The 18767-nt window shown below is 38.0% G+C and overlaps 2 protein-coding genes across 5 annotated transcripts in view; one reads left to right on the top strand and one right to left on the bottom strand.

Annotated features, from left to right (window-relative positions):
- Window positions 1-18767, top strand: part of ABL2 (ABL proto-oncogene 2, non-receptor tyrosine kinase) — a 120788-nt gene that overhangs the window by 14996 nt on the left and 87025 nt on the right. The window lies entirely within an intron of this gene.
- Window positions 16068-16771, bottom strand: LOC308612692 (mitochondrial import inner membrane translocase subunit TIM14-like; the record flags this gene model as incomplete). The annotated part of the gene is made up of 1 exon (XM_081225336.1): window positions 16068-16771. Exon 1 carries the CDS (start codon window positions 16533-16535, stop codon window positions 16068-16070), a length of 468 nt encoding a protein of 155 aa, XP_081081462.1. The 5' UTR covers window positions 16536-16771.

The raw sequence follows: 18767 nt of genomic DNA, 5'->3' as shown, positions 1-18767 counted from the left end.
CTCTGCTATAGTCGATTCTTCTATCTTAGCAGTTTTCTGTGGGTAATGTATGTGAGTAGGACTCTTGGTTACAAGTAGGAGAGACCAACTCCATATTATGTAATACCTAGAAAATTTATATGGAGATAGTGGAGGCTCAAGAACAGGAATGCAGCTAGGCTGGCCCAGAAACGGGACGTGGAAGGCTGCTAAAAACTCAGGCAATATTTATTTTCTGTCTCTTGTTTTGGCTTCTGTTTGCTCACTTTATTCTTCCCTCTTAGACATTCAATTCATACCATACTTTCCTTCTTCTTTTTTTTTTTTTTTTGTAATCTCTGACCAAAAAGATGGTCTATATTGAACTTTAATTTCTTAGTCTCAGTTCCAGATTCCCAGGAGAGTAGCTGTGATTGGTGGTCAGATCACCTCCATAATATTGACATTTTGGGTTGAATGGTTCTTTTTGTGGGTTGTCCTGTGCATTGTAGGGTGTTTAGCAGGATTGTTGGCCCCTGTCAACTAAATGCCAGTAGCGCTCACCTTCTAACTGTAACAACCAAAAAATGTCTCTAGATATTGCCAAAATCCCCTTGGAGATAAAATCACCCCTGGTTGAGGACCACTGATCTAGAATGTATTTAGCTACTCTGGGCCTACCACAGTGTGAGATTGATGTTTCAGGAGAGTCTTTGCAAGCTAGGCAGGTACTCAAAATGCTTTAAGTATTTTCAGTTTTTTGTAGCAACTATAAATTAGCACTGTTTTTCATTATTTTTAGGTGTTCCTTTTTAAAATAATTTTTTCTTATTTAAAGTATTTGACATTAACATGTTTCTTATTAAAATATTCAACTGGAGGGACTTCCCTGGTGGCACAATGGTTAAGAATCTGCCTGCCAGTGCAGGGGACACGGGTTCGATCCCTGGTCCGGGAAGATCCCACATGTCGTGGAGCAACTAAGCCCGTGGGCCACAACTACTGAGCCTGCGCTCTAGAGCCCAAGAGCCACAACTACTGAGCCCATGCTCCACAACTACTGAAGCCCACGCACCTAGAGCCCATGCTCTGCAGCAAGAGAAGCCACTGCAATGAGAAGCCCGTGCACTGCAATGAAGATTAGCCCCCACTCGACGCAACTAGAGAGAGCCTGCGCACAGTAACGAAGACCCAATGCAGCCAAAAATAAATAAATTTTAAAAATAAATAAATAAATAAATAAAATCTTCAACTGGAGTTGTAGTGCTTACCAGTTTTGGCCATTTCCCTGAATCTCTAAATTTTTCAATCTGCTACAGGTTTATATTTTTTTTCCTTGAGGGTGAGTGTATGTATATGTGACGGTATTGGTTGTTTTAAGATAAAATTTATGACTTTAGTAGCCAGACAGACAGAGGTATAAAAATTTAGAACTGGAAGAGACCTTAGAAATTATGTATTCTGGGACTTCACTGGTTGGCCACTGGTTAAGACTTCACCTTCCAATGCAGGGGGTGCTGATTGCATCCCTGGTCGGAGAGCTGAGATCCCACATGCCTCGTGGCCAAAAAACCAAAACATGAAACAGAAGCAATATTATAACAAATTCAATAAAGACTTTAAAAATGGTCCACATCAAAAAAGAAATTATGTATTCTGATACACTTTTTTTTTTCTTTTTTTTTTTTTTTTTGGCTGTGCTGCACAGCTTGCTGGATCTTAGTTCCCTGACCAGGGATTGAACCCCAGGTGCTTGGCAGTGAAAGCACGGAGTCCTAAGCACTGGACTGCCAGGGAATTCCCAGTATTCTGGTACCCTTGATTTATAGGTGAATAAGCTAATGCTTAGGCAGATGAAACAAGTTGATCATGGACACATAGCTTAGTAGTAGAGCACAGAAAGATTAGAGTCTAACTTTTATTATTTTTCTAGGTTCAGTTTCTAGTTACCTTTGGTGCCCATTTTTTGCTTTTGGTAGTATTACTTATGTAGTAATACTTATTCAGCATTTATATGTTACTACTTCAGGTATTATCTCATTTAGTCCTTGGCAAAAAAATGATGAAAACGGTCTCACAATAAGACATGTCTAACTCTAAACGTTTTGCTCTTAACCATTGTGCTTTAGCAGTATAATAGCATTGGGAAAGGATTGGATGCTGTGTCCTGGATACTTTATTCTACCCTATCACTTAATCCTCAACACAACCCCAGAAGCTATATATATTTCCTGGTTTTACAGATGAAGATGTTTAGCTAAGAGAGAGTAAGTCTCCTACCTTAAGGCCACATAACTAGTAGGAAGCAGAGCTTGACTTAAGTTTTGTGGTTTTCCCAAGTTTGTGCTGTACCTAGGGGGAGATGTTCTGCACTGATTCTCCACTGTCTTCCCAAAGCTTTCATGGTAATAAAATAGAAGGAAAAATACAATATAACATATACAATTCACTTTATTAAGGATTAATAAATATTACCATTTTATTTTGAGACTAGCCTTCATGTACTTGTTTTGTGCCTTCTTAGATATTTTTTATTTTATTTATTCTTTTTGCTATGCCATGCAGCATGTGGGATCTTAGTTCCCTGACCAGGGCTCAAACTCCCACCCCCTGCATTGGGAGTATGGGGTCTTAGTCACTGGACCACCAGGGAAATCCCCTTAGATATTTTTTAGAATTGAATTTAAAAAAATACTAATAAAAGACAGCTAGATAATTACTATTAACAGGAAAATATTTCCTTGAAAAACTATATTTAAGAGATTACTGATCCTACCAGGAATGACTTTGTGTTTGTTCCCTAATCTTGATGTAAACAGATTTTTCACACTTGCAATTCTTGAAGCTTTGGGGTTTTCTAGTTGAGTGCTTTCAATTATAACATCAGTCAGTGCCATTTATAAGCATGCTGTTAATAGCTGTGGACTCTGGTGTTAGACTATGTGGGTTTAGATCCTGGATTAAATTTATGATTTAACATACCAATGTCTTGACATAGGTAGAAAATAAATAACTTGCATGGGAAGACATAATTTCTAAGGTCTCTTAGGGTTCTGAATTTTTTATATGTGTCTGTTTCCTCATCTGTAAAATAGTCATGCTAATAGTACCTGCCTCATAGAGCTGTGAGAATTAAATATATTACATGTAAAATTCCCAGAGGGTGCGTGGTGAATGGTAAGTACTCAAAAAGTCATAGCTATTAATGTTTTTTTAAAGTTGCCTTTCTAACATTTTTATTGGTTAATGTACTTAACAATTATGGTAGCATAAAGGCTGTTAATGTACTTAACAATTATGGTAGCATAAAGGCTGAGATAATCTTGAGACCTTAATACAAGATAGTGTATTGTATTTAGGCTTCTGTCCCTTGGTTTAATTCCCAGATTTCAGTGCTTCTGGATATATAGTTAAGTATAATGTATAGTTTTATTTTGGTACAGTTATCAGCATTCTGATTGGATATTTCTAGCACTTCACTTAGGTAGATCAGTCTTTCTGTCTCACAAAGGGCACTTTTCTCTCTCACAAAGGTGTCATCCTGAAATACCTTTCCATTCATATGAATAGGAAAGTTAGTTGTAGAGGCCTTAAGAGAAAAAAAAGGAGGGCGGGGAATGGTGAACCAGTGGAGCTAACTCCAGTGGAAGTGTGTGTTGTATGTGTGTACACTGGAGATCATGACACTCCGTCGGTTGGAGTCATGGTATGTCTGGGCCTCATGGAAACTGGAGCTAGTAAGCCATTCGAAATTAAGACTGCATACTCCATCTTTCTCTTTTAGGGGCTGCAAGGTTTTGGCATTGTTTTTGCTCTGTATATCTGTTCAGTTTTCCTTTCTTCCAGCTGGCTTTCTCGGTTTCAGCTTGTAGTACATGGAGTGTAATGGCTGCTCAGCTTCTTTATCATGATAACTCTCAATGTATTCTTTTGGCATTTATCCCTGCTGCTAAATGGCTCAGCCTTTCTCTTGTAAAATTTAAATCATTTATTTATTTATTGAATGCTCAGTATCTTTGCATAGTTCAAAAATCAAATGGTATAGGGACTTCCCTGGTGGCACAGTGGTTAAGAATCCGCCTGCCCATGCAGGGGACACGGGTTCGATCAGTGGTCCAGGAAGATCCCACATGCTGTGGAGCAGCAAAGCCCGTGCACCACAACTACTGAGCCTGTGCTCTAGAGGCTGCAAGCCACAACTACTGAGCCTGCGTGCCACAACTACTGAACCCTGCACACCTGGAGCCCGTGCTCTGCAACGAGAAGCCACCGCAACGAGAAGCCACCGCAATGAGAAGCCTGTGCACCACAACGAAGAGTAGCCCCCAATCGCCACAACTAGAGAAAGCCTGCGTGCAGCAACGAAGACCCAATGCAGCCAAAAATAAATAAATAAATCAAAAAAGAAAAATTTCTTTAAAAAAATGGTACAGAAGTGTTTCTGCCATCCCCTTTCCCTGGCCACTCAAATTTTGGCAATCCAAATCACCAGTTTCTTATGTATACTTACAGATAGGTGTGTGTGTGTGTATATATACACACATATATATACATATATATATATACACATAACATACATATATGCATGTGTATATGCATGTGTATCCCCCCAGGCTTTTTTTTTTTTTTTGAGAACAATGGAAGCATATATACTGTTTTGCACCTCGGTTTTTTTTTTTTTCCACTTAATTTATCTTGGAGATTCTTCCATGCTAGTAAGTAAAGAACTTGCTTTTCTTTTTTTTTTTTTTTTTTGCGGTACGCAGGCCCCTCACTGCTGTGGCCTCTCCCATTGCGGAGCACAGGCTCTGGACGCGCAGGCTCAGCGGCCATGGCTCACGGGCCCAGCCGCTCCGCGGCATGTGGGATCTTCCCGGACCAGGGCACGAACCCGTGTCCCCTGCATCGGCAGGCGAACTCTCAACCACTGCGCCACCAGGGAAACCCGCTTTTCTTCTTTTTAATGCATGGCATTCCATTGTATGGGTGAATTATAATTTGGTTGTTTCAAACAGTGCTGTAGTGAAAAATCTTATGTATCATTTGAAACGTGCTAGGTAATAGCTGTAGAATAAATGCCTTGAATTGGAATTGCTGACAAAGGATATAGGGATTTCAAAATAGCCATTTGTTGAATAAACTGTTTATTCACCTTTTTGTATAGTAAAATCCTGTGTGCATTTGATTCTGTTTCTGGATTTTCTGTTCTTTCTGTTGATTTGCCTAATCATGTGCCAGTATCACACTGTTTTAGTGTATTCTTATAATGTGTGGTATAAATAAGAATATATAGACTTTTGTGCTAAAGAATGGTGGTTAAGAATATATAGACTTTTGTGCTAAACTGCCTTGCTTTAAATCTTCACTTCCTTAGCTGTGTGATCTTGGGCAAGTTATTTAACACCCCTATAATTCAGTGTCCTTATTTTTAAAATAGAGATGATAATACCTATCTAATAAGGTTGTTATTAGGAGTAAATGAGTAAATTTAAATAAAGTGCTTAGAAATAGTGTTCGGCATGTAATTAGTGCTTTATAGGTATTAGCTCTTTGTTGTTGCTGCCATCCAGTAGGACTAGTTCATTTCTCTTTATTTTCAGAATATTCCTGGCTATGCCTGCTTGCTTATTTTTTATATTAACTTTAGAATCAGTTGGTTTGTCTAGTTAGATTAGGTTATAGGTTGGTAAGAACAGCTCCCCACCCCAATCTTAGTGCATTAACACATCAAAAGTTTGTCACTCACACTACCTGTTCAGTGTAGATCGGTGTGTGTTGGAGGAGGGGGTCTTGGCAGAGGTGGGAGAGGGATTCTGCCTATCTCTTCTCACCCAGAGACCCAGGCTGTTAGTCTTACACCGTCATTCTAGAATGCTGGCAGTTGCGTTGCAGAGGGAAAGAGAGAATGGTGAATCAAGTACTAGTGGAAACTTTAAAAACCAGAAGAGATGTTTGGCATCACATCATGTCAAGGGGATGGGGAAGGTGCAGTTTTGCTATGAGCCTGGGAGGGCAGCTAGAAATATTTGATGGAAAGCAGTAATGACTACCTTAAGTTTGCTCTGCTGGTTGCTAAATGTTGGGTCATTCTTTGTGTTGTATGCAACACACTAACTCCCTGCCTTAGAGAGAAGACCCAAATTTCTATCTAGTAACTATGTTGAGCTCAAACTCTACAACCTCTGAGTCTGTCAGATTCAGAGGAGGTTCCTTTAGGCCCACAGAGCTGTGAATGAAACAGATGTTATCAGCTGGACTATTAGAAGAGCATCCTATTAGTATCTTCTCAGGCTCCTTGGTGGTTGTGGGAGTAGAGATATGAAAGGAACTTCCACTTTCAACTCTACATATATCTATATTATTTGAAAAACAATTTTTTTTTACAGTTAGCAGGTGTTGTGTAAAGAGAAACATCTTAAGACAACCTACCACAAAAGAATCCTCTTATCTCCTATTTACACTAAATTAAATAATGTATAATAAGTGGCACAGCCAGAGCTGGACTGTAATGTAAGACTTTAGCCCACTGTGCTTTCCAGTATATCAAGCTGCCTCTCTTAATGCATGAGCTTCTGTGTTAGAGCTTTCTTTTTTTTAAAGACTATTTTAATATTTTATTTATTTATTTTCTTATATTTTTTTGGCTGCATCGGGTCTTAGTTGCAGCATGCGGGATCTTCGTTGATGCATGCGGGATCTTTCGTTGCGTGCGGGTTTCTCTCTAGTTGTGGCCTGCGGGTTTTCTCTCTTTAGTTGTGGTGCGTGGGCTCCAGGGCGTGTGGGCTCTGTAGTTTTGCGGCACGTGGGCTCTCTCTTTGAGGCGCGGGAGCTCAGTAGTTGTGGTGCGGCATGTGGGATCTTAGTTCCCCGACTAGGGATCGAACCCGTGTCCTCTGCATTGGAAGACAGATTCTTTACCACTGGACCACCAGAGAAGTCCCTAGCTTTCTAACAATAATATAAATGTAGTTTTTTTGGTTACTTGCAATGAATATAGAAAGAGAAAAAGTAGTTTACTTTGAGGAGGATAATTTTGGGGAAAATAATGGAAGTGAAGAATGATCTAAGGTGTAAGGAGGACCTCAGTGAGAGGACAGTCTGTACTAATAGGGAGGGTGATGGTGCATGTTAACTGGCTACTAACTTGAAGATCTTTCCTGGAGTATTTTGTTTTGTTTTATTTATTTTTGATCACTGAGTTTTGAGGGGACAGCTAACAGAAGAATGGCCGGCCAAGTGTGAAATGTTTGTTTTTTGTATTACTTGTACAAGTATAAAATATTTATTACAAAGATCTTGCTTCATCTTTAAACTAGAAAAAGGGGGGAAAAGCCATATATTTACTACTTGTTTCTTTCATTTCTTTAAGGGGAAAGGAAAAGAATTATTTTTTTCTTATTACAAAAGTGGTATATTTCATTATAAAGAAAAAGAACATAAGCAAAAAGTAAAACAAACCCCAAACTCATCTTCCTGTTTGGGGACAACAATCATTAAAGTTCTCGTGTGTAACCTTTTAAACCCTCTTTTCATAGTTTGTGTTGTTAATCAAAAAGTATATAAAACATACATGCAATTTTTGTTAACTATCTTTTTTTCACTTCATATATTTTGAAACTTTGTAAATCTTAAAGGAGAAAGGGGTTTTATTTTTTTGGTCCTCTTAGAACTTCTTTTGCATTTATTCTTCCTCACATTATTTAACACCCATACTTTTGTCTTACACTTTTGTTATTCCTGTTTCCTTAGTTAGATAAGTTCTTCATTGAAGGCTTCTGTATTCTTCATTCTTCTGAGCTCATTATTAAGTTTATTTAAGGACAGGATACATTAATGGGAGAGATTGTAGGGAAAAAAGCAGAAGACATTTCAGCAATTATTTCACAGTACAGATCAGTCACTAATTCAGTCCAGCATTGCTTAATTTGCTGATATAACCCCAACACTAAGAAAGTACAACCTTGTATATGTATATTTAAAAACCTTTCCTTTTTTTAAGCTAAAGTAAAATATTCCTAGGATGTTAATTTTTTAATATGACCCTTTGAACAGAGCATACTTAGTCTGAGGCATTAACTCAAAAATGTGGAGGAAGACAGCAGGGTTGTGTTCTATTCCTTTTAAAATGTCATGAGTTGTTTAACTTCTTTCAAGAAGAAGGAAGTGTGGGTTTACTGTCTAGTTTTTTTTTTTTTAAATAAATTTATTTATTTATTTTTGGCTGCATTGGGTCTTCATTGCTGTGCGCAGGCTTTCTCTAGTTGTGGCGAGCAGGGCCTGCTCTTTGTTGTGGTGCGCGGGCTTCTCATTGCAGTGGCCTCTCGTGTTGTGGAGTGTGGGCTCTAGGTGTGCAGGCTTCTGTAGTTGTGGCAGGTGGGCTCAGTAGTTGTGGCTCGCGGGCTGTAGAGCGCAGGCTCAGTAGTTGTGGTGCACAGGCTTAGTTGCTTTGCGGCATGTGGGATCTTCCTGGACCAGGGTTTGAACCCATGTCCCCTGCATTGGTAGGCGGATTCTTAACCACTGCGCCACCAGGGAAGTCCTACTGTCTAGTTTTTAGGTGGTGATTTATAAAAGGATAGCGCTCCAACAATGTTAGCAGCTGATTTGTAAATGTACATATTAACTAGAAATGTGTAGAAATGTAATGAAAGTGAGGTCCCCTTTTTTCCTTTTCCTTAAAGAAGCATTATAGTTATTGAGTCTGTTGCAGTATAAATGATCAATAATATCTATTAAATTGCATCAAATGATTTTATCCCAGTGTGCTAAGATTAATTTTTTACTGTCTTTAAATCTTAAAAGGATTTTTTTCTCACAGATATTCTCCTTAAGGTTAGATACAGAATTTAATCATAACATTGTGTATCTAGTGTATTTGTGGCTTGTAAAAGAGTTTTAAAAATTGGGCATAAGCAGCTGATAAGTTATAAAAAACATATAAATCTCAGGAAAGGAAACTTTAGTTAAAATGACAGGGAATGGAGGCACTTTTTTTAAAAAAAATATTTGGCTGTGTTGGGTCTTCATTGCTGCACGCGGGCTTTCTCTAATTGTGGCGAGCGGGGGCTACTCTTCGTTGCGGTGTGTGGGTTTCTCATTGTGGTGGCTTCTCTTGTTGTGGAGCACGGTCTCTAGGTGCACAGGCTTCAGTAGTTGTGGCATGCGGGCTCAGTAGTTGTGGCTCTCTGGCTCTAGAGCGCAGGCTCAGTAGTTGTGGCGCACGGGCTTAGTTGCTCCGCGGCATGTGGGATCTTCCTGGACCAGGGCTTGAACCCATGTCCCCTGCATTGGCAGGTGGATTCTTAACCACTGCGCCACCAGTGAAGTCCCTGGAGACACATTTTGGATAGAAAACAGGGATCACCAAAAACAAAACAGCAGCAGTACATTGTTTCCAAAGAGAACATCTCAGCGGTGCAGAAAAGACTGAACATAAGCAGGCTTGAGACCGATAATCCTTAGAACCCCTGCTTACAAAGTTGGCCCTTGGCTGGTGTCTAGGAACTTTGATTTTGGGAGGGTTTCCACCATTCCCAGAACTGTGAAGAGTGGCTCACTGTGTCTAAACTGTTAGTACAAACAATGTGGTTTATGCTCAGCACCTACTTTCCTTCTGGGAGTCTGGAATTTTGCTACGTGGTAGGTAGAGGGTGCCTACATGACCAGCCCCTAAGAGAAACCTTGGGTACCTAACCTCTAAGGAGCTTACCCTGTAGACAGCATTTTACACATGTTGCTAAAACTCATTGCTGGAGGAGTTAAGTGTGTCTTTTGTGACTCCCCTGGGAGAAGTCTCTTGGAAGCTTGTACCTGATTCCTGCAGACTGTACCCCATCTGACTTTTCCCTTTGCTGATTTTGCTTTGTATCTTTTAGCTTCAATAAATCATTACTATAAGTACAACTGTGTGCTCAGTCGTCATAGTGAATCATTGAACCTGGGAGTGATCTTGGGGAAGCCTCCCAACACAACAGTGGATCAGATAAAATTATAACTGGAATCTACCATGCTCATGGAAGAAGCCTCTACATGGAAGTATCCAATAGGTAGATGTCATTTTTTTCGGTTTAAGTTATGTCTAAATAGGGTAGTAGATAGAATAAATGAAACAAAGTAATTTTGGGGTTTATAGGAGAGGGAATAAAGCTCTTAATCTGTGACTGAGAAACTTGTGTTCAAGGTTCTATTTTTGTGAAGCTGGATCTTGGTGTCAGGCTATCTGCTAAGGTTCTGTACTTTATAAAAATGTTATTCTAAAAGGAGAACTTGAGGCAACAAATGTGACTCAAAGCACTATGATGTAGAAAGTACAGGAGTTTTGGAGCTAGACAGATTTGGGTTGGAATTGTGGTTTATTAACTATGTGAATTGTTTGAACTTATTTCCTCATTATAAAATGAGGATAATATCTGCTGTATGGCTGGCTTGATTATTAAACAAGATAATGTATACAAAGCTTCTCCCACTGTCTTGCACAGAATTGTCTTAAAAATTGTTAGTATACTTTTTCTGTTCTTCAAGATATAGAGAGATTGGAGAAATTTAAAGGGGAAAAAGGAGAGAACGTGAAGCTTGTGTTTCTCTTCTTATTGGTTTGATGTGAGATTGGGTGTGAAGGTTAGTGAGGAGAGAAGAATCATTAAGTTTTAGAAAATGGAATTTTAAATTTATCTCCAAAATCACCCAGGGGAACTTTTCATAGTTTAAGAACTAAGAATATCATTAAGTACAAAGTCAAGAAGGGGCTAGGGAAGGCATAGAAACTTAATGAATGTTTTTCTGTACCTTTATGGTGAGGTTGTCATGAATTAGTTGACACCTGTGTGTTATCAAGTTTCAGTAACTGATTAAATGCATCCAACCTCTATTCTCTCATGATGAATACTCCCAGGTAATAATGGGACAATTTGGACTAATTTATAGGCATGATTTCCTATTAGAATTTTTAGAATCAGTGTTTAGAAATAGTGGCATCTTAAAACAGAATTGTATAATTCTGATGTATGTATGTGTTTTTGTTCTTTTTATAACTTTATTTTTAAATTTTATTTTTATTTTTATTTATTTATTTTTTGGCTGTGTTGGGTCTTTGTTGCTGTGTGCGGGCTTTCTCTAGTTGCAGTGAGCGGGGGCTCCTCTTCGTTGCGGTGCGCAGGCTTCTCATTGCGGTGGCTTCTCTTATTGTGGAGCACGGGCTCTAGGCGCCTGGGCTTCAGTAGTTGTGGCACGTGGGCTCAGTAGTTGTGGCTCACGGGCTCTAGAGCGCAGGCTCAGTAGTTGTGGTGCACGGGCTTAGTTGCTCTGTTGCATGTGGGATCTTCCCGGACCAGGGCTCAAACCCTTGTCCCCTGCATTGGCAGGCGGATTCTTAACCACTGCACCACCAAGGAAGCCCTATAACTTTATTTTGAAAGTTAACATTATAGAATAGTTGCAAGAAAAAATTCAGAACTCTTTTACTCTTTGCCCTGTTTTCCTAATTGTTAACATTTTGTTTTGTTTATTTTGTTCCCTCCCTCTCTTTCTACCTTTTCCTCCTTTGCCTCCTCTGCTTAACCAGGAGTATGTATCAACATCAGCTGTAGAATATTAAAAAGAAAAAAAGTGCATTTCTACTGAACCAAGCAGGTGCATTTACTAGGCTAAATCCCACAGCCTTGAAGTATATCTGCTTTAGTGTTCACTTTTCTCAGTATATTATTTTATTATCTCCTGGGTTCCATTATTGCTATTGAGAAGTTAGCTGTCATTATAATTATCCTTCCTGGAGACAGTCTATCATTTCTTTTTGGTGGTTTTGTAAATCTTTTTGTCTTTAGTATTTAGCATTTTCACTACACAGTAACTACTAGGTATAGATTTCTTATTATTTATCCTGCTGGTAATTCTCTGTGCTTTTTTTTTTTTTTGGCCATGCTGCGTAGGTTGCAGGATCTTAGTGCCCCAACCAGGGATTGAACCCTTGAGCCCTTGGCAGTCAAAGTGCCGAGTCCCAACCATCGGACAGCCAGGGAATTCCCTCTTTACTCTTTTCTTTTTCAACATTGTTTAGACATATGTTGGACCTTTTGTTCTATTCTCATGTTGCTTAACCTCTGTTCTGTATTTTCAGTTGTTGTGTCACTGTGCTACATTTTGTGTATTTCTTCAGAGTGCTCTTTACCTGATCTAATGAGCTATTTAATCCATCAGACTTCTAATTTCAGTGATTATATTTTCCATTTCTGCAAGTTCTATTTGATCCTCTTTAAATTGTCTTTTTAAAAACTGTGGTAAAATACACATAATATAAAATTTACCATTTTAACAGTTTAAGTGTACAGTTCAGTGGCATTAATTACATTCGCATTGTGTAACCATCGCCACTATCCATCTTCAGAGTTCTTTTCATCCTGCAAAACTGAAACTCTGTACCTATGAAACAATAACTCCTCATTTACCCTTCCTCCAGTCCCTGGCAACCACCATTCTACATTTTCTCTATGACTTTGCCTACTCTAAGTACCTCATATAAGTGGAATCATACAGTATTTGTCCTTTTGTGATTAGCTTATTTCATTTAACGTAATGTCCTTAAGGTTCATCCATGTTGTAGCATGTGTCAGATGATATTTCATTGTATGCATGTTCCACATTTTGTTTATCTATTCATCTGTTAATGGACCGCTTGGCTTGCCTCCACCTTTTGACTACTGTGAGTGATACTGCTATGAACATCGGTGTACAAATATGTCTTCGAGACCCTGCTTTATTATCTTGGGGGTATATATCCAGAAGTGGAATTGTTGGATTATATGGTAAATCTATATTTGAGGAAGTGCCATACTGTTTTCCATAGTGGCTGCATCACTTTATGTTCCTCCCAGTACTACACAGGGGTTCCAGTATTACCACATAGTCATCAACATTTATTATTATTATTATTTTTGGTGGTAACCATCCTAATGGGTATGAGGTAGTATATCATTGTGGTTTCAGTTTGCACTTACCTAGTGATTAGTGATGTTGAGCATCTTTGCATGTGCTTATTGGCCATTTATATATCTTCTTTGGAGAAATGTCTATTCAAGTCTTTTGCCCAAAAATAAATCAGCTTTATTTTTTTGTTAAGTTGTTGGTCTTTTTTTTTTTTTTTTTTTTAATTGCGGTACATGGGCCTCTCACTGTTGTGGCCTCTCCTGTTGTGGAGCACAGGCTCCGGACGCGCAGGCTCAGCGGCCATGGCTCACAGGCCCAGCCGCTCCGCGGCATGTGGGATCTTCCTGGACCCGGGCACGAACCTGTGTCCCCTGCATCGGCAGGCGGACTCTCAACCACTGCGCCACCAGGGAAGCCCCTGTTGGTCTTTTTTGATAGTGTCTTCTGTTTCTTCATTTACTATCATCATCCTCTTTTTCTTTAAACATATACAGTACTTTATATATATTGCTGAGTAACCAGTTATTCCAGAGTTTAGCAGCTTAAAACTACCAATATTTATGATCTCACATGATTTCTTAGTGTCAGATATCCAGAAGTTTCTGAGCTCGGTGGTTCTGGCTCAGGGTGTCTTGTGAAGTTTCAGTCAAGCTGCCAGCTGGAGCTGCAGTCATCTGAAGGCTTGTATGGGGCTAGAGGATCTGTTTGCAAGATGGCTTATGCATGTGGCTGCTGGTGGGAGGCTTCAGTTCCTTGCCCCATGGGCTCCTCTGCATGGCTGTCTGAATGTCCTCATAGTATGGCAGCTGGCTTTCCCCAGAGCAAGTAATCTTCGAACAGAATGTCATAATTCCCTTTATGACCTAGTCCCCAAGTCACACAACTTTACATCCATCTTACTCTATTTGTTAAAAGCGAGTCCCTAAATCTACTCCAAGGGTAGGGAATTAAGCTCTGCCTCTTGAGGAGAGGAGTATCAAACAGTTTGACAAGGAATAGATGAGAACACCTCTAGTACTGTGTTAATGCTAGTAATGAAGTAGTTTTTAACAAACTAAAACTCTAGAGAATAATCTTAGATGACAGAAGCAAAGTTTACCTCTTACAGGTTTAATGGGGCCAATACTAATAGTATTTACATGTGGCTGGCATTGTTCTAGGTGGTTTACACACGGATCGCTTAATTTTCACAGCAACCTAATAATAGAACTAATGATAGAACTAAGTAACCTAATAAAATGAGCAGCCATTATTTAAATAAGTCAATAAAAGGTGAGATACATAGTGCTATGAGAAGCAATAATAGTGAAATTTTACCTAGTCAGGGAGGTTAGTGCTGATTTAGTTGAGATTTGAAGGATGGAGAGTTATTAAATATATTAGTAGATAGGAGTGGGGAAGAGTGTTTCAGATAGAGGGAACAGAATGTATAAAGACCATGTGGATGGAGAAAGCATGGTAGCATTATTTTCAATGTGTTAAGTATAATTGAAAAGGCTTTGTATACTTGTATTCTTCATTAGATTTTGCTCGATTACTTGGCAAAAATATGAAATAGTCTATTAGTTTTATGTATATAGAGTGTCTTAAAAATTTGTTTTTAAGTCATTCTTATTCTACATATTATCAGAAATTACGTGGTATGTAAAAACATTTTCAAGCCTTTGTCAGTAGTTTCTCAAATTCATTTTTTGTAACCACTAGCTCTTTAAAAGTATTCTGCTTAATATTCATAATTTGATTGTTCACATTTAGATCAGTGAGGTAATTTGAGTAATTTTCTTTTAGTATTCTCCCTTTATCTTTTAAGTTTTGTCATTTTGATTATAGTGTGTCTTGATGTCTTCCTCTGCGGGTTAATCCTGTATGGGACTCTCTGTGCTTCCTGGACTTGTGACTGTTTCCTTTCCCAGGTTAGGGATGTTTTCAGCTATTATCTCTTCATGTGTTTTCTCAGGCCCTTTCTCTCTCTCTCCTCCTTCTGGGACCCCTATAATGTGAATATTAGTGCGCTTGATGTTGTCGCAGAGGTCTCTTAAACTGTCCTCATTTCTTTTCATTCTTTTTTTTGTGGCGGTGATTTCCACTACTCTGTCTTCTAGTTCACTGATCCATCTTGGCTGCTCTCCTTTTTATGGTATTTTGAGTTATATTTGTCATATGTTGAAATGCCCCAGGAACACTTTGGCCATATACTGGGTTACTCCCATGGAACCACTGCAGTACCTCCAGACACAAAGCCTGAGGCTTTGGGCACCCCTGCCTGGCCACGGGCTTGGCAATCTCCTTCTTCCAAGTAATTTTTCTAGTAAACTTCCTTTGCTTTAAATTATGTTTTTAGGAAACTGTTAAAGAAGATTGATTTTACATTTCTAAATTCATGCCCAGTTTATAAAACAATTCTTGGAAGAGATTATATTTGAAACATTGGAAACAGTGTTTTTTCAAGAGGCAGATTTGGTTCTGTCTTACAGGGCCCCTACTGACTTCAAAATTACGAAATTTAAAAAATATATTAACATTGCTTTGACCATGGAAAAAATCTGCTTTTCAGGTAAGAGTTTTAGTGAATTTGTCATGCTCAAATACTTAAAAGTTCAATTTAATAACCAAAAACCTGTTCCTCACCAGTCCACTAGGGGAGACTCCAGTACTTAGGAAGAAAGTTCTTAGGAAGAAAATACAGTTGCTACTATAGTTTAAAAATCATCTCTTGCTTAATAAAATTATTACTTTTCTGCTTGCTTACATTAAAAAAAGTATACTTTTTAGGACTGGTTTGGGTTATTAATTTGACAATATTCATCTGTGGAAGAATTTACAGCATTTTTTCAGCTTTATTAAGGTATAATTGACAAATGGTAATTGTGCATATTTAATTAAGGCATCAAGTTGTATGTTTGTTATGTGTTGATATATGTTGATGATACAACAGGCATGATGTTTTGATGTGTATACATTGTGAAATGAACACCACAGTCAAGCAAATTAACATATCCATCACCTCACAAAGTTATCATTTTCCTTTTTTTTTAATGTTGAGAACACTTAAGACCTACCGTCTCAGCAAATTTCAAGTATACAAGTACATTATTATTATTATTATTTTTAGCTTTGAGGCATTTTATTATAAAAAGCTGGTACTCATATACATAAATGAGTAAAAACTTAAAACTCATCATGCATTTACTTCATTTTTTAGCTTGACCTTCTAGGAAATCTTTAGCTTCATTGATTTTGACTGCTGTATAAGGAGATCCTCCCTTGTCTGGGTGATTTAAAAGCATAATTCGTTGATGAGTATCTCTTATTTTTCCCTTATTGGCAGTAAGGCTTACATCTAGTATTAATGCTGCTACCTGTTTTGTCATTTTGGGCTCAAACCCACCTCTGTAATAGCCACCACTGAAGGCAGATTTTGGTAGACTTTGAAAAACTTGTTTTACTTGAGGCTCCATATGCTTCATCCTTGCAAAGCGTAATGGCCTGCAAATCCTGCAGCAGCAAATGGTTCCTGCTCGGCCCCTCTGCTTCCACTGGGAGCGTGGTTCATCCCACCCCACCAACTCTATGCCTCTACCACAAAGCGACGTGGCCACCACCAGCACGTGCAAAACCCCAGATACATTATTTTTAACTCCAGTCACCATGCTGTACATTAGACCTCCAGAATTTATTCACCTTGCGTAACTGAAACTTTGTACCCTTTGACCAACATCTCCCAGATTCAAGAAAGCAATTTAGGCTCTTGTGCTTACTAGGAAAAGGATATCACACTTAATGTTTCAGAAAATACTTCAGTTAGCCAAAAATTTATTCTTTATTTATTTTTCCTAAGCCCTTTTTTGATTTCGTCTATGATATGATTCTATGAATTTTCTACATATCATGGATTTCATTCCTGTATGCCTTGAACATAGATTCTTAAAGTGACTTTGTCAGATTTAACTCATCAATTCATCTGATTTCTGCTATTTATAAGTACAACAGACGGGTGAAATCATGTGCCATCATGATAGCATGCTTTGAAAAATGTTTCCATTTTTCAGACAGTCTGGGATAAGAGCAGGTATATATATTTGTCCATTGAAAATAAAGGTGGTATAGGAATTACTGAGAGTTTGTTTTAATTTGAGCTTGGGTGATGATTTTATAGGATATTGTGGTGATAACAGTGTTGGGTAGAAGGACTGTGTTTGACTTTCTCATATTGTGGGTTTTTTTTTTTTAATCTCCCTAGCAAAATGGGGAAAGAGCTAGAGAGTGTTGGGATAGTCAGGGCTTTTACTTATGCATCTGGTTAGATTGACTAGCATTACCTAGATATCAGCTATGTATACCTATGGTAGAATGAGAGCCAGAGTATTCCTATGAACCATTTTTCGTAACTAGTTCTGTAACTGCCGAGTATGGTTAAGTTCCCTGTTATGTACAATGATTAATCAATAAATGAAATGTGACTGGTTCATGTTTTGTTGTATTTTGACTAGAGGAAAGGCAAAATGTCACAGTGTCACTGTTAGACTCTCTTGCTTTTAATACTTTTTTGTTTGTTTGCAATGTGTTTTTTTTAAAGTAAACAAAACAAAAGAAAGACCATTATAGTGTTTTTGCTTAGGTCCAAACTTAATTTTTATATGACAGGTTCCAACTGATTGTCATTTTTTTCTCTGACTTCAATTGAGGGAGTAATTAATTGTTCCATCTTTCATATAACACTATATAAACTGTTTCTTGGTAGTTTTGGGAAAACTCTTGGGTTTTAAAAAAAATTTTATTAAGTAGAGATTACTTAAATGTTGTGGGAATATGTGTATATAGTTAAAATGATTTCATACAGGAAGATTGTCATATCACGTAACACCTAATATTTTAACATACAAGAGTTGGAAAAGTATTCAGCATTACCTGAATTTGAAAATTAAGTGCAGTGGTTTCTTATGTTATAGCTGGCAGAAATCAGTGTTTATTCTTTCAAGTATGGTTTTATAATTCTGATCCTTCGTGATATAATACAAGTATAAAGTCCCGGGAAGGTCCTTAGGTCTAGTGTTGATCTGTGAAAGATTTCATTACTATCGTCATGCTGGGTTTTCTCTTCTGAAGATGACCTTCTTCACAAGGCCTTCATGTCAGTTGAGAGGAGCAATGTTTTCAAGAGAACTGGGAGTAACTTCCTGTCTAACTTGGGGATTAGCTGTGGTTAGAGTAGATAACAGGAAGTGACTGAACAGCTGCTTCCACTTTTCCCTTCCCTTCTCACCAACCCCATTACCAGGGCTAGGACTTTAAATTCTGGCTATACTGGAGCATATCTTAGAATATTCTTTGTAATTGCTGTCTTTGGTGACAAAATTTCTGATAATGTCCTTGGCAAACAACCTTATAATTAGTTAGTAAAGGTATTACCACACTTGGCTGTTTTACCCTACCTGAATGAACTAGTTGAATGTAGCTAACAACTTTCTAGTGACTTACAAGAGTAAGAGAACTAGTTAATATGATTCAACAGTAAGGGAACATTTAAGAAGGGAACGTAAAAGTTCTTGTGCTCCGAGAAATTCCTGAAAAACCTCATTAAACTATCCCAGGACATGAATAATGTCATATTTTTACCAGTAGTGTTCCACATCTTGAAAATGCAGAATTGAACTGGGAAGTTTATGTAATTCCAGCATCAATATTACTATCAAATTTTAAAATGTTATTAAAATTAATAGAAAGTTAACACATTAATATAATTCAAGATTGAAGTTAACACATTACTATAATAAATGAAAAGTTAACACACTAATATAGTGTTAACACATTAAATAGTTCAAGATTTAAGAGGTATACATTTAATTGTCCCATATCTCTCTCCCTTTAGCCATCCGGTTCTCTTCTCCAGA

The sequence above is a fragment of the Mesoplodon bidens genome (assembly GCF_964165515.1).
Source record: "Mesoplodon bidens genome assembly, chromosome: 2".
Classification (NCBI taxonomy): Eukaryota; Metazoa; Chordata; class Mammalia; order Artiodactyla; family Ziphiidae; genus Mesoplodon; species Mesoplodon bidens.
The sequence above is the reverse complement of the archived record's forward strand: the minus strand, read 5'-3'. Positions and strand labels throughout refer to the sequence as shown.